This window comes from Anopheles arabiensis, chromosome 2 (genome assembly GCF_016920715.1).
Source record: "Anopheles arabiensis isolate DONGOLA chromosome 2, AaraD3, whole genome shotgun sequence".
Lineage (NCBI taxonomy): Eukaryota > Metazoa > Arthropoda > Insecta > Diptera > Culicidae > Anopheles > Anopheles arabiensis.
Genome location: NC_053517.1, coordinates 81288802 through 81311418, shown reverse-complemented (window position 1 = coordinate 81311418; position 22617 = coordinate 81288802). Strand labels below are relative to the sequence as shown.

General features: G+C 46.8%; 3 protein-coding genes across 7 annotated transcripts in view; 2 read left to right on the top strand and 1 right to left on the bottom strand.

Moving 5' to 3' along the window:
• The window catches only part of LOC120894978 (neurotactin), a 37071-nt gene extending 25947 nt beyond the window's left edge, over window positions 1–11124 (top strand). For all 5 annotated transcript variants that reach the window (XM_040297899.1, XM_040297900.1, XM_040297904.1 and 2 more), the window contains exons 4-5: window positions 5284–6479; window positions 6967–11124. In XM_040297899.1, coding sequence (XP_040153833.1) covers window positions 5366–6479; window positions 6967–8531 — 2679 coding nt within the window. In that variant the 5' untranslated portion in view covers window positions 5284–5365 and the 3' untranslated portion in view covers window positions 8532–11124. The remainder of the gene's footprint in view (window positions 1–5283; window positions 6480–6966) is intronic.
• Window positions 11125–11471: 347 nt separating this feature from the next.
• Window positions 11472–13957, bottom strand: LOC120893338 (E3 ubiquitin-protein ligase RFWD3). The gene is made up of 2 exons (XM_040295151.1): window positions 13383–13957; window positions 11472–13307 (listed from the first exon to the last, which is right to left on the bottom strand). Exons 1-2 carry the CDS (start codon window positions 13855–13857, stop codon window positions 11791–11793), a joined length of 1992 nt encoding a protein of 663 aa, XP_040151085.1. The 5' UTR covers window positions 13858–13957; the 3' UTR covers window positions 11472–11790.
• A 529-nt stretch (window positions 13958–14486) lies between these two features.
• LOC120893340 (cold shock domain-containing protein CG9705) overlaps window positions 14487–22617 on the top strand; it is a 37428-nt gene continuing 29297 nt past the window's right edge. Inside the window, exon 1 of the mRNA XM_040295153.1 lies at window positions 14487–15336. Coding sequence (XP_040151087.1) covers window positions 15164–15336 — 173 coding nt within the window. The 5' untranslated portion in view covers window positions 14487–15163. The remainder of the gene's footprint in view (window positions 15337–22617) is intronic.

The window sequence follows — 22617 nt, the reverse complement described above, 5'->3', positions numbered from 1 at the left end:
TATGCATTGCGTCGGTGTCATGTACGGACCTATAAATTTCCATTTGTTTGTTTATGTAGTTCACACCCAAACAAGAGCGTCGTGGTCAACAATCCTTTCCTGTGCGCGTATCCAGCGAGCGACGCATACAGTTGAACATATTGTTAGTCGTTCGCTTCTTGAGAGAAACGGGGATTTCGAGAAAACACAAAAATGAAGCAAACCGACACCACAAGGATCAACTGATCGAATCCGATCGAGCCCTTGCGGCACACAAAGATGTGTGTTTCTCCACTCTCTCGCTCTATGTTCCTACGTTCGTTCGAAGATCGTTTGTTGAGTTTCGCTTTCGATAAGTAAAGTCCCCCCTGTCGTAAGATCGCGACGAAGTACGGAGACGAAAACAACAACAAAAAGGATCATAAATTTCCCAACTTCCCTCCATCCGCTGCTTGGAAAGCCCGACGACGACCACGCAATGTTCAACGTCCTTTCGCTTTTTTGTCGTCTTACTTGTGTGCTTGGTATCGATTCACGGCATAGAAAGAGCAACCGACACACACTGCCTTCCTTGTGCCGCAAGCTAATCGTCATCGACCCCTAGAGGGCGGAGGGGAATCACTGATTATAGGAGGGATTTTCTGTGCTTTGTGAACCAGCAGCTTCTTCTAAATCATAAATTGAACCCCCTCTGACTTGCTGAACTTTCTTTCCTTCCTTTTGGGGGCGATTTCTATGTACAATCTTCAGCATCTTCGAGATTGTTTGAGTTATTCCTCCAACTGCTTTCACTGCTGTAGAGACGAACATACACGATACATCGGATAGAAGACGATTCGAATGTCGATTAAAGGTCTGTACTAAATTAAACATCAAATGACTCTAAATGTTCACCCATAATGGGTGCCCATCCGGTTGGGACCTTCTTTTAGAGGAACTTGATCTTACGTTACCTTCACCGGCAGGATGTTAGCTATTTTAATGTTACACCAAGGCGTATGGTGCATTAGATGCTGTGGTTTCATCTTCTTGGTAAAAAAAGAATGAGCAAGATGCTAAGAGAACATGCGACCCCACATTACGTGACATCGCCGGGGAGCCAGAATGCATTGGTTTAATTGATTTTTTATGCTGATGATCGTGCGTTCGAGATCTCGGGTAGGTCATTCTATGACCTGAATCTGATCCACCGTATAGATGTTCCACCGCATTCCGTGTAGATCGTATCTCCCAAAGAGGGTCTCTGATGATCTTTTAAACCATCATTCCAGCACCTTTTTAAGAAGTATTGGTAGATCTTTCGCTCTGTACTAGGTCTCGCGATTGAAATCTAGCCCACTAGTTGTCCAGGCCAATGCTACTGCGTGAGAGCTGGAGAACTTTTCCATATTGGGAGTTTACTTCAGAGGGAAAACAATTTAGGTGTCATAAAAAATATGAATGTCTAGTAAAAGAACCCTTTTTGCCCCCTGTTTCTCTATTCAAACTCCCAGCAAACGCTCTCTTCGCCAGCGGTTGAATTCTATAGGCCCTTAAGGCTAGACGGGCTAGAGTTCAGCCCCGACATTCAGCCCACTGGTGGATGTGGTGGTACTTTGATGTTGTTTACTTTGGTCAACATCACCATCATCGTCACCACCGCCGACCCCGAGAATAACCTCCTATGCTTTCCCTCCTTTCTTTTATGGTGGAATGGCACACTCTTTGTGTTTCCCTTTTCTCGTTTATTACTTTTGTAAGTCTTTGAGGAGTTAGAATACCCCGCCCCCCCCCCCCCTTTCTGCATTGCGGGGAGCATTATGAAAATAAGCAAAAACAAAACAGAATAGCCACAAATTTAACCCCTTCTTGACACTCCGTGCAGTCGGGGGTTGGAGTGGACCATCTGAGCTGCTGATGCTTTCGGGGAAGTTGTGTGTTAAGTATCGAATTGAACTCCTAGGCCCTATGGAGGAACGACGGGTGTGGTGGTGTACGGAGATAGAAATTACCCGTTAAAGGGAAGACATTTGCATGAGTCACACGGTGGACAATTGTGGCTGATTAACCCGACAAACCGCTTCGAATAGAAGGGTTCTGAGAACATCTGAATCTTGTTTTTGAAGCCCTATTTTGCTTTAGGCTGAATCATAACTTCAACTCAGCTTTAATGGATGACACAAACAAACAGGTTTTTGCTCAGTGTTTGGATGTTCTGAAAAAGCTTGTTCCAGAGTTCCTGAGGCCAAATGTGTGTACATGCCGTTCGTCAAACGCTTCTAAAACAATTACCTTTCTCAATTATAATTATCGTGTCGACATGAACCATTTTGATACATTCGACATAAATTAAATGGAATGCAAATGACACTAGGCTCCATACCATGGCGGTGTGTCTTTATTTGGTATGCGTGCTTCCCTGTGCGTCGGTAGAAATGCTTAATCTATTGAGTACAGTCCCGTGAGAATTGCGCTCGCCTTGTAGCCTGTTGCACTGAATCATTCTCTCTGCTGCACCGATTGTAATCTAATTGAACGGCCCGGCTCTTCAGTCCTCCGATACACAGCGTTGGCCTGCGTAATTGAACATCCATTGTCGGCACACAGCTTCTATGGCGGCATACGACCCCGGCATACGACTATTGGTCTTGTCAACAAGATCACACTTTCGGGGCGTGAGGCTAATACTGAGCCCACTGTGAGGCACCATTTCAGGGATTGGATGTTTAATTAAAACATAATAGCTTTGGCTCGGTCGCATGGCCACTTCTGTAGCGGATCCAACGGGAGAGATGTGCATTCCATGCTCTGCCACGGCGAAGAAGCCACAGCTTTTGATACAATTTGCTCAATTTGGTAGGCGAGGGTTCATGGAATCATAAATAAATCTGTTTTTATTTCGCCCCTCTTGTGGGTTTGGGGTGTGATATTGAGAATAAATCTGGAATTTATACCTCGCAGACATGAAGGTACCGGCATATGATGGCTTTTTAGGTGCGTTGCATTATTTATGAGTGCCTCGAGCCCTTGATTTGCTTCAATTAAAACCCCCGGTTGATCCAGATCGGGAGACACGAATTTATCGAACAAGTGCGAGATTTGCCTTTCTCTAGGCTGTAATTCGTTGTAACAAATTGGAAGGTTTTTTTATCGTTGTCTAATCCTCAACTTGATTTCTTTGATCAAGGAAAAACCTTTCACGAATCACGCGCAAGAAACAAATTGCCCCTTTAAACAGTGTCTAAAAGATCACTTCCGTGCGCTGCGGTCGTGTGCTTGGGAAAAGCAAATCAATCCATTTCGTGCCATCTAGAAAGATCGCTTTTCCCCACCTGACGCTTGACCCGTGCCTTTTTCCGTGCTGTGGAAAATTTGGCTCAATTTTTCACCCATTTTGCACACTTCGGACGGAGAGAGAGAGAGAGAGAGATGAATCGACGATGGCGCAAAACGTTGAAGCCGATGAAGCCGTCGTAAATTGGCTTGCCATATTAACCGAATGACCGGAATTGGACGCGCTGAAACGATTGAAGATTGCTCCTTTCTCTGGCAGCAAAATGAAGAAGCAGTAAACAGCAGTAAAACAGGCACAAGAAAAACTTCCACCAGACGCTACGTGGTGCGCATATTTCATAATCTGCAGCTAAGTGGTTGATGCAGCGAAAAAAAGCAGCCTCAATCGTGAGAGATTGAGCGATCAGATGGAATGAAAGCGCTGTGTGTGCCTTTTTTTCCTTCCACATTTTCATCGTTTCTGGAACTCGATTCAGGTGCACCACCGACAGCTGGTTGGAAATCGATAAAAAAGGTGGGAAACATCCGTCTTGCCCGCACTCCCGTACTCCCGTAAAGAATATGTGTATAGAGCCAGGAAAAATAAACCGGACCGTAATCGGGGCCAGGTCGGGAAATTGTACGCGGCAAGGGGCGGCAAATAATTATCACCGAGCATTACCTACTTTCGATCACAGCGTACTGGCAGCACACTTTACTGCCGTGATCCCAGCTTTTTACCGATCGCGCGAAATCAGGTCCAGCGGGAGAAGAGAGCTCATCCAGAATCATCTGGAGCATCGGCAGCAGGCTGTGGTGCAGGAAGGAGTAGAATTTAAATTGCAATCGATAGATTAAGACTAAGGAATGGAACGGAACGAGTTTACAGTCACTAACATGCCAGGCCAGATATACTGAGGCAGGCTTAAAACCCCCGCAGATCGAGGTCAGCTGCACGCGAAACTGACCGTAAAAGGCTATAAAACCGTGGCAGTACTCGTTTAATGGAACACACCTGTTGTTGTCCAGGCAACGGGCAGCAGTCGCGTCCAGGCAACAGGGCTCGGCAATCGGGATATTCATGGATCAAAGGAATAGAACGTTAGGAGACTAAATTCATTGTCGATGATTTTTGCATATTTTTTCATTTATTCTTTTTTTGACCAATAAGTTGCATTACTTCTTCCTCTGGCCAATGTGGTTCAATGCAACCTTTTTTGGGAAGAAACCTGGGATAAGTTGACGCATTATACACATTGCACGATGAATTACTGGATTAGCTAGACATCTGCGGGATTGTTCCAGCAAGTTCTGACCGCAAGAGCAGGTAATGGAGAAGTTTTTGGAGTTTTTTTGCATTTCTGCATATTTATGATCCTAGTTAAGAAAATACTGATTTATTATGCAATTAAATCAAATTCCTCGAGAATTAAAATAGGTCAAAGCATTGTCCAAATTCTGGTTCGTCTAAATCACGGTGTCAATTATGTTGGTAATGGTAATGGTAATGGTAATATCGTTCATAATCATTCCTAAATAATGTAAACTTTACCTCATTTTTTTCGAAAGTTGCATTGTAAGCCAAAAACAGTATTTAGTATGATAAGATTGCCGACCCCTGGCGAAAAAGGTTTATGCTTTTGCGATGCTCTCTCACCCAATGCCCGCAAGCAATCAACCCGATCTCTTCGGGCTATTCTAATTTTATTTTCCCCGAACATCTCACCACCATCAAGGATCGTAACTTTTACGATCGCTAACGCTGTGTATAGTTTTATGGCACCATTCCTTCAACCGTTTGGCGATTTATAAACCGGATAAGGAGCTATCGCTCCCGGGCTCTGTCCCTGTCACCTGCCGATAAGGTCCTAATCTTTGACCGAGATTGCACTCCAAAATCACGCCCCAGGGCTGTTCGGTTCGCGTTCGCGGGATATTAATGAGATTTCGCTACGCCCTACTTATGACGCATTCCCGTCTGATGTGCACCGCCCCTAAGAGTGTCATCGTACTAATGAGATTACTTCTGTTGCTCTTCCTCCTCCCCCCCAGGGTCTGTTAACGCTTTAAACCCGAGCGACGAGCGACAAATCACAAAAGCTTGCCACCGGAGCAGCAGCAGCAGCGTGCCACGATGGGTGAAACCGACGAGAAGGAAACCGCACCGGCGGCAACGACAAACGATACGACCAAACCGGAAACGCCGCAACCAACCGCCGACGGGCCCGAGGTAGAGGCGAAGGAGACGGAAAAGCTGCTGCCGGAGCCGGAACCGAAACGTTCGCCCGTCGCGCAGGCAGGAAACCCCCAATCGAAGGCAGCGAGCAGTGAGAATGTGGCCAATGGGGAGGAAATCATCAACATACCGGAGGAGGCACTAGCAGATGGTGCGGACAAGGACGGTAAGAAGGACGCCGCCGCGACGGAGCAAGAACCGACCGAAACTGGCAAGCCGGACAAACCGAACAAGGTGCAGGCGGAGGAGCGCGAGGTAAAGCCGAAGAAGGTGCCGGCCGGTGCGTTCAAGCTACCCGGCTTCTTCAACAAGAACAAGGACAAACCGAAGGAGGCGGACGGCGCGGACAACGAGCTGCTGGAGAAGCACGGCGGTGAGAATGGCGGAGAGGCTAAGGAGAAGACGGCAGCCGAGGAGGGTAAGCCGGGCGAGGAGAAACCGAAGCGCACCGGTGGGTTCTTTGCCAACCTGAAGCTGCGCAATCCATTCGCCAAGAAACCGGCCGCGGCGGACGCGACCGGAGAAGCGGCTGCGGACAAGGAGGCTGGTGAAGAGGAGGAAAAGGATGAGGTGACGGCCGAAGCAACGGATAAGCCGGCAGACGCGGAAGCAGCCGGAGATGCGACTGAGGAGAAGAAACCGGCGGCAGAAGGCGACGAACCCGAAGTACAGGCACCGAAGAAGGGATTGCTGGAGGCGCTGCGCGTTCCGCTCGCGAGCATCATCCCCAAACGATTCAAACCGGTGCCAGGCGGCGAACCCGACGATGACATTGAGCTGGGCAAAACGCCGAAGAACCGGGCCGGACTGGCGTCGATGGAAACGCTGGACGATTCGCTGAAGGATGCGGACACGAAGGACACGGTGGATGCGAAGGGAGCGAATGGGACGGACGGTGAGGCGCTGGTGAAGCCGGACGATAAGGAGGCGAAGGATAAGGCGGCCGAAGCGGAGGAGGACGCACAGGAGCGTAGTTTGCTGCAGCGGGTGCAGTCCTACCGGTGCTCAGTCGGTAAGTTGGCGAAAATCTTTTGATCTTCAAGCGATCTAGCAAAATTTCAGGGGTTTCAGTGGTTCTCAGAATTTTGGCATTTTTTCTGGAGACTTTATGGCACTTATATCATAGTCTGTCAAATCAATAACTTGTCCTGAATGTAACTAACGTCACACAGGGTTGAGAAAGTATGCCAACCCTATCAGATCATCTGAAACCCTCTGTGAGATAACTTAATTAGAGATGAATAACAATGACTAATGAATTGAAACTTCAAAGAAAGTCTCAAACTTTTAAATTCATTTATCATTAAAGATTCCAAAAATTTTTAAATAATCCTCACAAAATTTGTTTTTTACAAGGATCAGAAATTCATGAATTATAAATCTTTGAAGATTCGAAGTACTATAAACTCATCACTGAAGATTCATATGGATGGATCTTTACGAAAGATTTATGATGCACTTTACTAAACCTAGCTTAACTCTCTCTTTCTTTCCCGCAGATGACATCGCCATCATTGCCGGTGTGGTAATCTTCCTGATCCTGGTCGCACTGATCATTGCCTTCACGTTCGTGGGCAAGAGTGAACCAATCACCGCGCCCGTGCGCGACGGCAAGTACATCGAAACCGTGACAAACTGTGGCCGCGTCGAGGGCATACTGGAGGATGGGTCGTTCGCGTTCCGTGGCATCCCGTACGCGGTACCCCCGGTCGGTCCAAACCGCTGGAAGGCGGCCCAACCGATCGAAAGCATCGAAAACTGCTGGAACGGTACGCTGAAGGCACACAACTCGACGCCCGTCTGCTGGCAGATCTACGCCGACGGTAAGGTGGACGGTGCCGAGGACTGTCTCACGCTGGACGTCATCACACCGCACGTACGGTACGACAATCCGCTGCCAGTGGTGGTGCTGGTCGGTGCCGAATCGTTCACCGGTGACTCACCCGGCAAGTTGCGCCCATCGACACGCTACGCCCGCGCTCGCGATGTCATCTTCGTGCGGCCCAACTTCCGGCTCAATGTGTTTGGTTTTCTCGCGCTGGAGCAGCTCACGAAGAGCACTCACCCGCCGACCTCGGGCAATTACGGGCTGACCGATCTGATCGTCGCGCTCAAGTGGATTCAGCTGAACATCCCGCACTTTGGCGGTGATCCCAAGTCGGTGACGCTGTTCGGACATCGGGCCGGCGGTACGATCGTGACGGCGCTGGCCTCGTCCAACAAGACGAGCAAGCTGTTTGCCCGCACCTGGATCTCGTCCGGTGCCGCCATCTTCCCGGGCAACCCGCTGGCCGAATCGGAGAAGGAGAACGCGCTGTACATGAGCAAGATTCGCTGCGAGGATAGCAACTGCCTGATGGAGAAGGAGGATGAGGAGATTCTGGACGCGGTGCCGGACGTGTGGCGTCGTACGTTCCCGGATCTGCCGGCCGCGGACGAGAATGCAACGGCCCGGCACGAGTGGCTGGTGCTGGACGGTAACATCATGCAGCAGCATCCGGCCGACGTGTGGAGTGCGGACGTGTCGAACAGCGTGCGGTACGTGATCGGGTCGACGACGCACGAAGCGCACAACACGAAGCTGCACCTGAAGTACACCGAATGGACGCCGGAGCTGGTGACGCGCCACGTCAACGAGAGTGTGGTGGGCCGGTTGGGCCTTACGGAGGAAGCGCTGCGTCGGTACAACGCCACATACCAAGGGCTGGTGGCGATGGTGTCCGACATCCGCACGATCTGTCCGCTGCTGACGATCACGCAGAAGCTGCAGAGCTCCCAGTTCTACGTCGTGTCGCAGACGGGCGGTGAGCTGGGCATTGCCGACGTCGACTCGGACGTGCAGGCCATCCTGGGCCGGTACGAGCCGAAGACGCCCGAGCAGCGGCGGTATGTGTCCGCGATCCAGCAGCTGTTCTACCATTACGTCTCGCACGGTGAGATCAAGCACGAGCTGCGGAAAAAGCTGCTCGACATTGGGCAGGACGCGCTGCCCACGTACAACACCGACAACTGCCTATTCTGGATCAAGAACGATGTTGTGCCGCGTTACGCACGGTTAGATTAAGGCGAAAGGCACCTGAGGGGCGTGTAAGCTGACCAAAAAACATAAAGAATCAACGACTAAATGCGGTATTGCGGGAAGATTACACTGTCATGCTGTCATTTTGTACTACGGACTGGATGGCATTTTTTTTTGGAGCGTACGAGACGGAACAGTTCTGCTCGCAGATAAGACAGAAACTCTCGCGGATATTATGAACTCTATACAATCTTTGAGACGCCAGATGACCAGTTATACACTACTATACAGTTATACAAGTAGAATAATAATCGTGTAGTCGAGATCATATGAGACCAGACCAGGTGCTGCGTCAGTATTGCGGTGGGCGCGCGCGCGTTACAGTAACTTACTTGCCAAAAGCGGGTCCACCAATCCAGCATCCGATTCAGCTCAAACAAATGAAGGTTAAATGTACCGTGGAGCGAGTTTTCATCGCAACGGATTGCCACTTTTTTCGTGACAGTGTTTAATAGGTAGCGCTTCTTTTTTTGTAGCAGCTAGATAGCAGATGGTAATTCCATTTTTCTATTACCACCTTTGACGAGGGCATTAGGATAGCACACTTTGTACGTGCGTCCTTCTCCCCTCAACCCTATGAGCTAAAGCGTTTATAGTGAAGGAGCAGCAAGCGGGCAAATTTTGATAAAAAACATTTTTTCTCCCCCCATATGATATCTTGTGGCGTTCCACTGATAAGGAAATTAGTTGTAGCTGTGTTAGTTGTGGTAAGCGACAGTATTCTAAACCCTGGATATGTTACACCAACAACAGACTCTTCTCATCCATTAGAACTCATCCATTGTTAGTTGTGGTAAGCGACAGTATTCTAAACCCTGGATATGTTACACCAACAACAGACGCTTCTCATCCATTAGAACACACCTTTCATATACCTCCCGATGATCGCTCAACGATCGTTCGAGGAAGATTTCAACTACTGCTCGTAGCTTTCAAAACATTGAATTCAGACAAATTACGCTTTTAAAATAATGTTCTACTCAATCTCCGCTCTGTTATATTCGTACACTCGGTATTAGGCATGTAAGAGCAATCGCTTCGCGCGCAGAACCGGGTTTGACAAGCCTGGCAACATTCGTTCCGTTTCCCTTCTCTCTCTATCGCTTCGAGTATAATTTATTTAGTTTTGGTACTAGTACTAGAATATGTTTCCTTTTATCATCCTACCCTACCCCACCCTACCCACTTACATAGCTTCGCCAATTGCTTACAACACAACAAAAACGAGCCTTTTTATAGAAAAAGCGAAGTAACGGTCTGCTAGAGAAAGGCTGTTTTAATTTATATTGCATAAAACAAACACGTAATAACATGTTCAATTTATACAACTAGCGCGTGTCGCGCATTGAAAAGAACCAAGAAGAATTTCCCATTTTTTAACAAATCGCAAACCCTTTTTGCTAGTGTATTGAAAGCGGAGGACAGTGGAAAAGAAGCTGTGCATTGGGGGAGACGATCGTAGCAAATAGTGAACGATGATGTTGAAGCAGAACTAATAATAATAATATAATAATACGAAAGAGGGAGTTAAAAGGATACAAACAAACATACATTACATACAAAACAAAGCAAATTGTGTAAACTATCGCAACAAAGCCGAAAGAGAGACATAGGTGTAGTGTACTGATGATCAGTGCCGGATCGGGCAGGACACTTGACGAGAGGGTGACCCGATCCGAATGTGATTAGATAACTAGAACAAAAGAGAACAGAACAGAGTGCAGAGGAAGCGGTGGCAGCAGTGGTATTAGTGAGCGTAATTTTAGCCTGAAGAAACTTCTCCCTTTTCCTCCCTTCTTTACTGCAACAGACAGCATCCTATACCGTCGTGTATTTGTTGTAATTTATATTCTATTTGGTAGGTTTTAATTACGATATAAATATATGTGTATGTACGTACTCTAGTTTATGGGCTCACATTTGAAATCGGAGGCAGAGAGAATACATGCGCAATTTTCCCTTCGTATCCTCCACTGATGATCGCTTGCGTATATGTATATGTTTATATGCTAAAAGAAGAATTGCTTGCCCTTGCACACATTGTTCTGTTTTTTTCTTCTTCTTTTCGCTTCTTTTTAACATTTCGTCCATTCTACTAAGCTAGCAATGTGTTCCCTGCTTTTTTTTTCGTCTATAAAATCTACCAAACGCAAAGAAAATAATTTTAAACCTTTAAAGCCTCGAGTCAGAACGGTGTTTCGCGTGTAAATGTTACACCACACTAGACACTAGAACTATAATTAATTTTAATGCAAAACGATTGCAAACCGTGTGGCGAAACAACAACAATACTCACATACATACATACAACAATCCTGCTGCATTTACTTGAGTTGTTTGCGTCACTCTCAAAGCAAGAGAGAGAGAAAAAGAGCAAAAGAGAAGAGGACACAAGAGATGGAAGAACATAATTTGGGTGTACACTTATGCCCTTCTGATCGTACTACAAACTACAAAGTCTCCTCCTTTTTATCCATTTATACCAACAAACGTATTTTTTTCTACTTTGTTTTCCCTTTTCTAAGTTCTCAAATCCCTAAATCCATATACGTTTCAGCATGATACAGTAAAAAAAAAACACAAGAAGGTTGCGCTAGTATTAAATGCGTACAAAAGCGATCGCAAGACGGCAGAGTAGAATAATGATTGCGAAAGCAGTTGCAGAAGCAGGATAGAGGAATAAGAGCCGATGCGGAAGGGAGCAAAAATGGCAATGTGTAAAGTCTTTAGCATGCTACTAAAAACAAATGAATTAAAAATATACACCCTTGTTTGGAAAAAAAATCAATTGTGTTCGTTTAAAGGTATGAGTTAGAGGTCCGAAAATCGAACATGAAAACGGTGTTTGACAGCCCTGGCTTTTAAGGTGATGCTTTGCAGCCAATACAAACGATGAAATTGGGTTTTAAAAAATAAGCATTTATACTCGATTCTTACAATATTTGTCTTTTTATTATCTCCTTTTTACAAAAAAGTAACTTATCAGTCTAATGTAACACGCCTATCTAATTCGCTTTGTTTCGAAGTAAAAGTGAACCTCGCACGATCCGCGTCATCCGCATCGATCGGCTGCACATTGCTTCCAGCGACAAAGCCGTCCAAGAAGTGGCAGTTTGTGACCAACAACCCAACCCCCTAGATTGGCAGTTTCTTTTCACAAATGTACAAAAAATGTGTCCTGAATTTCACTGTTCACATCTTCCTCTCCCAGTAAAGGGTTGCGTTCACCTACTCACACGCAGTGTCACTCTGTGTTCAGCCGATAAATACGGCACCGGCATTCACTCAGTGCAGCCAGGTACGTTTGGCCCGGTGTCGCCCGTATCGGGCAAATGTCCAGAATGCCTTCATTCATCGGCAGTTGCTGTACGCGCAACCGTCCCCTGTTGGTGCACCAAGTGGAAAGCATCTTCGAGTCCTCCACGTACGATGCTACGAGCGTGTCGGCGTCGTTCAGGTAAACCTGCGCACACCGGTACATGACGGTTTGTACGCGCGAACCCTCGAACGTGTGCTGCAGCTTCAGCGCGAACACACCGTCCAGCTTCTCGAGCGTGGCCAGCACTAGCGTGGTCGGTTTGTCGGTCGTCGGTCGCACGCTGACCAGAATCAGCCCACTGTCCGGATTGTAGCTCATCGCGGAGAACGCACCGGTAATGTTGAGCAGATGGCTTTCGATCTGCTGGGTTGGGGTGTACTCGTAGAACCAGATCGATTTCAGCTTGCACACCAAAAACCCACCGCACGGAATGATGGACGTCGGCTCGACCGGACAAATCTTTACCACGCCGGTGTAATCGTTCTGCCCGTGCCCGACCCGGAACTCTTCCAGCAGCTGGTCCGGCTGCCGGATGTCGTACACGTACACGGAACCGCGCTGCGAACCGAGGTACAGGAACTTGGAACGCTCCTTATCGAACGCACACGACCACAGCGGATCCTGGCTCGGTGTGATCGTACACTGCACCGAGCGATTCTGGATGGAAAATACCTTTACCATCTTTTCCATCGCAGCGCACGCGAACAGATCGTCGGACGCATCGATGGCAATGTCACGGACCGAGCGGGACGACACGAGCATCGAGGCAGCGCCGGCACTCGCCACAAACCCGGGCACCTGTAGCATCCGTATCGAGTAACCCGGGAACAGTGGCTGGGTAGATTTTTGCGAGATCAGCAGCAGCTGGTGCTTGGCGGAGTAGGCTAACGCCCGGCAGCCCGATTCGCGCGTTATCTCGATGTTCTTCTCCAGGAACAGTTTGTAGTTGTGGCGATGCTCCGCACCTCCGTCGAACTGGCTTCGGCTAAACTCGGCACCACCCTGCCCGAACGCAAGCAGCTTGCGCTCCAGCGTGTCAATCTTTTCACTCTGCTCCAACACTTTCATGTTAACGACGGTCAGCTTCGTGTTGAGATCGATCACCTTAAGCTTCTCCCGGTTCAGCTCCTGCAGCAGCTCTTCCTCGCGCGTATTGTCCACCGCCTTGATGGCGCGCGCGTAGATGAACCGGATGTCCCGCATCGTGGCACGGGCCTTGCACGTTGCACAGCCACGGGTTGCTGCCGGATTGTTCTGCATCCACCGCTTGATGCAGGACATGCCGAAAAGGTGGCCGCACTTCAAGCTCACCACTCGATGGTCACCGGTCAGCGTCCATGCGTCAAAGCAGATGGGACAAAGCAGTCCCTCCTCGTCCTCATCCTTGCTTTGTACGGGTGAATCGATGAGCTTTTTTGGTGATATTGCTCGTTTCCGTTTTTCTAAAAATACCGAAGAAAGTGCGATTGAATCAACCAAGTCATAGCGATCACTCTGCTTACTCATCATGAACTTACTTCGTCGCGGGGTGAACATTTGACCGGAACGGTTCGGTGAACTGTCCGACAGTTCAATGGGCTCTTCGAAAGCCACATCCGGCAAGGGTCCATCCGAACCTGCAGCCGATTCTGGCTCGAGCGGTATCGGTACCGTGTCATCCTCTTCCTCCTCGTTACCCTGGTCCGTGCTGATCTCTACCGTTGCCTGCACCTCCGGCACATTGTTTATGTTGCTTATGACAATAACGGGCGACAGCATGCCCTGTTGGATGCGAGCGAGCTCAATCTCCATATGCACAACGGGCTCGTCCAGCACGTTCACAGGCGGTGGCAGTGGCGGTGGCGGTGATGGAGCTGGCTGTTCGAACATTTCCAGCGAGCTGTCGCGCGTGCTTTCTTCCTCCTCCGCCGCCGTAGTATCCGGTTCCGGAGCAGGCACTACTTCGTTCGCAGCCACACTGGCCGGATCGTCGGGCTCTTCCTGGTCGTCCATTTGTTTTACAGGTATCTAAAATGTACAATATCACCCAGACCGACGCTGGTTTAACGCTCCAAAAAGCCGTTTCATAGAAAAGCGTAAAAAAAAGCGTAAACAAAGAGATGACAGCTGTTATTTGCGAGCCAAAATAGAAACATAACCTATGTGACGTTTGTGCGGCACAGGGTGGTTGCGTGAATGCAAAGGTTTTGCATTTGTTTGGATTTTTTTTAACATTTTCTTGTAATTTTACCAGTCGTTTTTAAGAAAACCAATAAAATACGAGTTTTTATATGTTGTCCATACGACATAAGAACGATCAAGAGCCTTCCAACCAGCAATCATTGTTGTTAATAAAGAGCATCCACGCTACCGTTCAAGGTCAGCTATTTGCTTGGGGAAGTGTGCACGACGGTATTTGTCCATACAGAGGAGTATTTTGGGTGAAATTCTCTTTCATTAATGTAATTCCTCTATTTAAATCCTACTCATAGGTTTTTTAATACAATTAAGAGCTAAACAAAATTATTTTGAAAGACCACTAACCGCCAAATTGAATGGAAATTTCAAGCCCACAATGACAGTTCAGCCGGACGCAGAAACGCTTGATGAAGACAAAAAACAAGCTTTTATTTCAAACAAACTGAACAAAAACTGCATCCTATTTTATTACAACCTTCGGCATACATTATTGTACGACGCAAATTGAACAAAGAAACTCTTCATTTGTTGGAATAAACCGGTTTCGAGCGGCCTAAACAAAACGGTGGTACGCGTGCATCATCGCACGCACGAGCACGAACGAAAGCAACACCACCCCATCCCTCACTCACAGCATAACGCCGCGACCGTGATCGCAGCCGCGCACGAAAGCATACTTTTTCGCTTCCCGCAGTTGCGTTCGGAAAGTTGTTGAGCATAGGTCGTCGCCGTCGTCGTCGTTGTTGCCATTCCCGGTCATTCTCGAGAGTCCGCGTCAGTGCATTGAAGCCTTTTCCACGGCAAATACGACATCGCAGCGTGCGACGATTTTATCCATCCGTGTGCCCGTGTGCGTGTGTGTGTGTTGAACGTGTGAAATCGTGATAAAGAAAGGCAGGTGGTTCATCTTAAACCACCATCTTGCAGCTCTTCAGTAAGAGTGCCAACCAACGCAACGATTGAAGCCATCTGCATTTTGTTGAAAAGCAACCGACAAAAAGGCTTTATCGATTGTTCCCCATTGTGCGTGCGAGTGTGTGATTTCGGGAGGAAAAAATAATTATAGTGTAAAGGTGTGAAATTGTTACACAATCTACCGAAGCTCCAGCATCGCAGCAGTATGTCCAGCAGCATTCAGATTACGGCCGACGACAAACCGGCAACCACTGCCGGCTTGATCACACCGACCAAGACGCCGGGTCCGCCGCCGCCGGTGTCTAGCATTCCCTCCAGCCCGTCCCATCTGCAGCTGCCGTCGCCGATTATAACGCGCCGCACCAGAACCGCCTCGACGTGAGTAAACAGAATGCCTTCACTGCCCAAAGGGCACGGGAATCCCTTCCATACCAGAAAAATCTCCTTCACACCCCTGCTGGGTGTTGCTGCGTGTGTACTTATCATTTACCGACCGGCAATCGCTCTTTGTGCTGTGTGTTTGTTGTGTACTTATGGAGCTACTAGAAGAGAGACCGTGGAGACCGAAAACAGGGGGTCGCATACGACAAACGATAACACCACAGCGCGAAGACGAAAAAGCCGGGGTCGACGAAGGTCAGATGCGTTCTCCGGGCCCGTTCGCCCGGCATTGGTGACCGCCATCTTCCAGCAGCGAAGAGTGTAGAAAAATCGAGAAAAGCACCACCAGAAAAAACTTGGTTTTGGGTTGTGTTCCAGCAAGCTCAAGCGGGTTCCCCGGTCACGTTTCGAAATGCATCCAAAATCCGACGTTCCAAAAGGGGTGGATTAATTTTTAACTTTTATTATCATTCTCTATGCTCACCGTAGGTGTTCACGCGTGTGTGTATGTGTGAGAGAGAAAAAAACGCATGCCAAGCACGTGTACGAGGACGATTTTATTTGTGCCATCGTAGCAGGCCTTGTTAGGGCGGCGCACCAAACCACCAGACGACGCACAATTTATAGCTTCAACGTGCCCGGTGGTAGGACAAAAAATCCTCCTAAACCAGCATCGTGCGAATGCCTACCGAATCGTACGAAGATTGCACGAAAAAACACGTATTTGTTGCGGCCGTTTTCTAGCAGCTTTTTCCATTTCCCCATTTCGCTTCCATTTTTTCAGGGAGGGAATTAACAACCGCTTCGGCTAAAAGATGAAGTGGCTTCATCGTACACTTGTGGTGGTGGCCAGAAGAAGCAGAATCAATTACATCCTCCCCCAGTGGGCAGTGTGGGTGTGTAGCTGCATCTAAGACCAGCATTGTAGTTGCCGCTTCTTCCCCCCGTTGGGATGGGAAAATGAGGAAACGATTTATTAATCACGGTCGCTTCCCTTGGTTGGCCTCCATCCCGGAGGTTCAGCTGAATCACGGAGACAGCATAACTTAATTTTTACGTCCACTTGAGGGACCATTGGAGGTGGTAGAGCCATGGAGAGGCAACGGTGCATTCCATCGATCATTAGTGACACGGCGGGAGGGAAAAATGAAGAATGTGGAGATAGACGGAAAGCCATAGCTCGTTGAAACAAGCACGCACAAACAGGCCATACAAAACGAGCGAATGATAAAAGCGATTAAAGGGGATGGACTCCTTATCGGCTCGTTTATGTATACAATGTAGCGTAGTGCACAGTTTTATTTTTCCTCTACTACAAGCTGTTTTAACAGCTGTTTTTAAAGCATCTTCTTTGTCTCGTGAGACGTCTCGCCGTATAACACCGCTGGTTAATTAAAACAAATCGTATCAGCACCGTCGTAAGCCGCTACGGTGCCGTGGACAATGTGACGCGATAATTGGATGCTGTGGGTAGTTGATTCTTCGCTAATGCAATTAGCAGGAAGCGATCGCGAACGTCGCCTGAAGGTCATGTATCGTGGAATGGTCGCTGGACGGCATGGACGGTGGGGGTGGAAATTGAGACATCTTGCGCTGTTGTTCTACTCCATTCTAAGCATTATTATTCGTAGAATTGTTAATTTATACCTATCGATTAGTTCCGACACTCGGCACGAAGCACTGAACAACTTTGACTTCTCGATGGAAAAATTCTTCTTCTTCTTTGGCTCAATAACCGATGTCGGTCAAGGCCTGCCTGAACCCACTTATGGGTTTGGCTTTCAGTGACTAATTGATTCCCCCCATAGCAGGATAGTCAGTCCTACGTATGGCGGCGCGGTCTATTTGGGGATTGAACCCATGACGGGCATGTTGTTAAGTCGTACGAGTTGACGACTGTACTACGAGACCGGCAATGGATGGAAAAATTACCACTTTGATAAAGGGAAAACAATCCCTTTCCGCTCAGTCCCCGTGCACGGATCCGGTTTCATGAGGCGCGCAGGGACTGTGGGATGAGTTGAGCCCCTTTCCCCTCCTCTTCACTCTGTTGTCCTCTACAAAACTGCCTCTCAAGTACAATTCAATTTGTCAATTTAAATGTTTCAAGATCGATACAACAATAACACGCGGGTGCTTTTGTGTTGGCATGTGTGCGTACAGTGGCTCGCCAAATTAATGGTACATTCAACTTTTCCGTAGTTATTTTTCTTCCAATTTTCAAGCTACTATTTTGATGACATTCGATAGATTATTCTCCAATCCATACAAATGCAATGCAAAATAATAGGACTATAAGGACCTTTGAGGTCATGGTTTAGTTATCAAGTGCAAGGATTACTGGCCTATTCATGCTGCATAAAAATATCGATAAAAATCTATTATAACCGATAAGATTTGTTAAATAACTCGTATGAATTAAAATTAAACGAAACGAAAAGACATTTCGCTTTCTAAAGTTTAACCTGTCGCTAAGATATGGAATGAAAAAAGTATTCAGAAATTCTTTCCCTATGTTACATTTTATGCAATATTTTCTTCAATATCTAAGTCGTTATTTTATATTTTATAAATTGCCTGATTAAACACTTGCTTTGGATAGAGAGGTTTATTCGAATAAATTAAATTTTACGGACAGCACATTCGATCTCATAGTATATATACGATGCAGCTGTACCATTAATTTAGTAAGTCACTGTACATGCCATGCATTTCCGTTTTTGCCCTTAAACCGGTACGTCTCTCTCTCTCTCTTACTCGCTCGCAAAGCTATCAATATTTATAAGCGCTGCACAGGGGGGGGTTAGTTAACGTTGCGATGTGGTGCGGGTGGTGCGGGTCCATTTCCGGGGACCGGGGGATTTACGATCGAAGAAATTAATAACGTTATGCAACACCACATGACAATGGTTGATGTGTTGCCCGGCGCTCGGATCCCGGGATGCTCCAATAATCATAACACGACTCAGTGGGGCGCACATCAAAGCAATGCTCAGGAGAGAGCGGGCGATCAATCGGATTAAATTGCAGAACGATAGTTTTGATGTATCTATGCTTTTGCTCTTAAAATGGGAAAGGAATGTGGTCTTTAAAGCGTGATTTAACAAAAGGGTAACATCGTATTAATTATTCGACGTGACTATGGTCAAAGCTTCTTTCGGATAACTTCATTACCGTTCAAACAGCGTTCAATTCATTGTTTCGATAATTCGATAAACGTGCTGCGCTTCTTCAAACCAAACCCATTACCGTGACGTGCTAATCTTCATTTTTTTCCTTACAAGGGGGAAACAACACCCTTGAGGCCACTCTCAATAAATCCTCTTAAATAGGTGCTAAACTTTCATGATGGAGCGTCATGTGCCAGAAAGCAGCAGCAGCAGTAGCAGCAGCGGTAGTCCTTAGTTACGAAAAGTTGGCTTCTAGTGAGCTTCGCGGAAAACTGCTCCATCCCCTATACTGTTTTTGTGGAAATCCAAGCGAGCACGTCGTATCAACCACCGGGTGGACGTACATCGCAATCGATTTGTGTGCTTTCGTGGTGCTAGGCACATTGGTGGGTAGCGCACATGATGATGATGATGATGATGTAGATCCTCCCGCCTGTGCCTACACACAAGTACAGTTGCAACTTTTTCCCCGGCCAGTGCCAAAAAAGAATCAGGCCATGCCGTGGCGGATGCACCATATTCCATCCAGCAGCACACGTACGCTGATACGCTGGCGGAAGTGTGCTAATTGCTATTACATATACGCCTCGCCGCTGCGCGAGTTTCTATTTACGACGGGCGTTTTTCGAAAAGCAAAAGGGAATAAGCAAAGAAAAAAGCACACGAAACGAGCTCAGAATTAGGCGATAGTGGGATATTTTCCAATGGTTGGGCGGGCAGCCTTAAACTGAGCCGTCGCTGAACGACAGCTCCCGTGGCGGAAGTGTTGCACCACGTGTGGAGTTCACTGAAGCGCGCACAGCGCTTTGCAGTGTATCATATACATCGAATGAACTTTGAGCCGGGCCGGTTTTTGGGATGATATACCATCGTATGGGTAATAAAATGATGATGTTGGCCTAAATATTCATTCCTTTTATTCGTTTTTGCAGTACCATGTGAGGATTGAATAGGTTTTTGAAGCTTAAAAGGTATTGATGCTTTATTTCTTTTATAAATGGTTTGTTTTATCTTCTCTAAAGAATTAATTCAGCATTTTAAGCTATATCATTTAATGTCAATCGTAAAAGTATTCAAATTCAAGCAAGAAATTGAATTTATATACCCTCGATTGCTTTCCATCTTCCGAGCTTTCGCATAGAGCTGTGGATAAGTATTGGGTCGGCTGTACCAGAAGTCTTGGGTTTGATTCTCATTATCAGCCTTACCTTAAAATCTTTTAAAAATGGATCTGAAATGCGTATTATGCATTAAATAAATGTATGTTTTCTCACATAAAACAAAAACAGTTTTTAAAAACAAATACATTCATCAAACACCACCTTCCTATTTCCGGTTATGTATCTAGCTGGATGCGCTTTTCCCATTTAAAGGCATCTTTTCTCGTTTTGGCATTTGATGGTGTGTGTGTCGAGGAACATGTTAATCCCATTTCACAAACGATCGGGCACGCCTCACTCTCCAATCCCCCCGCCAGCTGCCAGTGCGGAATAAAAAGGTAATAAAAAGACGCTCGTAAATTGAAAATCGTTTGAAAAAGCTTCTGCTTCAACTTTTCGCGTTCGCTTCTTACTTCTTGCTGCAGCATTCTCGCTGTGGCTGTGGCGCTCTTCCTGTGTGCGAACGAACGAATACATAAGTTCAGTGCAATCGGAGTTCGTGCCAAACAGGGGGCAACCTGTTTTTGCGCGGTCCATCATTTATATGCCTCCGATCGGCGTGTATTTCTTTTCATCGACAGTGCGCGCACTATGCGCACTGTACTGCAAGAAGATGCTGTGGAAGATGCTGTATTTTTCATTCCGCCTGTGTTGTCGCCTGTTTATGTCGCATAGCGGATGCGGACTTTGGTTTCGGGGTCGGGGGGTTTGCATCACTAAACAGCTCTGCAGTGTGTAGTTTGCTCTAGTAGCTGTTTTTTTCTCTGCTTTTCCATTGGCAGCTACTTCGTTTGGGGTGCGTGGTTAGCATCACATCGCGGGCATTATACTGTGACCCGGTGCGGCTGGAAAATCCCCAATACGAGAAGGTTTGAGAAAGGCAGCGATTGTTTGGGTTATCTTAACGCCAAGCAAGATCTGTTTATCTCTTCTTTTTTTTTGGGAACCATTTCTCACGCGGTTGTAGATGCGTGTATAGATGTATAACCGGCCATGTACTTATTCTGGGATGTTTAGATGGAGTACACGCTGCTCTAGTTTAGCTGCGGGAGAAATATTTGTCATGACGCAATTTTAAATACACAACGTGTGAATGGTTTATTTTTAAATCGATGGAGGACGGGTAGTACGGTCGTGTTGCAACATACGGCGTTGAAGTGGCCGTGTTCAATGAACTTTCGCAACCTCCTGTGTGTTGGGGCGTCATCCATCATTCGGAATTGGTTGAACCGTGCAGGGAGAGAGTGTTCGAATATCGGGCATTATTTAGTAGCTTTATTTTTTGAAAGCAATACTATACGCAAATTTAAAAATCAATGCTACATGTTAAGAAGAGCTACTAAAATAATGTACATTTAATACGGTAAAAGGGGTATCAGCTGCGGCAAATGTGTAAAACAAATTAAGGTCTAATCGAATTATGCAATAAACCCACAGGCCCAATTCCATGCATTGCTTCACTCAAATCAAATGTTGCATGCTGTCTGACCACCACGAGGGAGCGAGCAGGGTAGCTATCAGCCAGCACAGAAGGCAATCGCGCGCAGCATGATGCAATTGTCTACCTCATTACGTTTACCTTCCCCAAACACCGCATTGCGAGGGGGTAAAAATGACAAACAATGTTTCGGATTCGTTATCTACAATTACGGTGCATGAGACAGGCGTTTTTGGTTTATTGGGGGCGGTGTAGGGCGTGATAAATCCCTTTTGCTCCACATAAATTACAGTCCCCGTCCCAAACAGTTTTCCTTTTTTTTTTGGAAATCGTTCAAGTGTCAGTCGTTTACGATGAGTAACATATGCCACAGCACATGGCCCGGTCCCGGAATGCTTCTCCCTATTATTCTGTTCTGCTCCAATATGGGGCCTGCTGTCTGTTCAATTTCCCAATCGATAACTGACCTTTACCACCGTCCCACCGCCAAACAGACAGCGACACACCGTCCGTTTCCAACGATGAGACCGCAACCGATTTTGGAACCGTTCTGTGCGTCGCCCTGGGCTGCTCAATGAGCGTCGATAATCCGATTGCTGCTGCTGTTTCGGAACACACTTGCCAGAACCTTTACATTAGGTTTAGGTTTTATTTGCTCGAAGTGACAAAACGTAGCGATTATTATCTTTTTTTTTCTTCTCCTCTCTGTCCAATTTGTTCTCCATTTGTCGCCCACCGGAATGTCGCCCATTTCGGGTGATGCTTATTACAGGAATTCAGTTCCGGCGGTATGAATGCTCAATTTATTTTCACTGATGTTATGTGTCGTATCTGGTGTGTGCTCAATTATGACACGAACGCACAAACAATGCAATCGTTTTAGTAGTTGTGGGACACTATGTTGGTAATTCTAGGGGTTGGAAACCCCCAATTACTGCACCGTACCTCCATTTGCGTCCGATGAGATAGTTATTATCTATATATATTGCTTTGGTACTAATTAGGGAGCACTGCTGCTTGCGCTACAATCAAAGGGGTAGAGAAGAATCCACTTCCTGGTTAACAGATTATGACACCTGGGACGTGAGTACAATCGCAGCGTCGTATAAAATATGCATTCCCGTTGCATTGCGTACTTTCCAATCGAGACCAATTCCCAAAACTCCCTTCCTTTCGATTGTGACAGTTTCGTAATCGAAATTGTATGCAGTATGCCAATTTCCCCCGGGGTAGCGATAGTAAAGTCGTCGTGTGTGCGTATGAATTTACATTATTGGCATGGATGTCTACAACATAATTTATTCAAATGTATTCTGTGCTTTTTCGACGATTTGAGCCGTACCGCCGTCGGTCTCACATTGTACGAGTGCGTTAATCGAAGTTGAATGCATAACGGAACTTTTTTTTGTTCAAAATATGCTTCTATTGGTTGTTATTTTTCAGTCTATTTTCAATCAAAAGGGCAAATAATCGTAAAAATGTATAATAAATCAATATATACTCTCGGAAT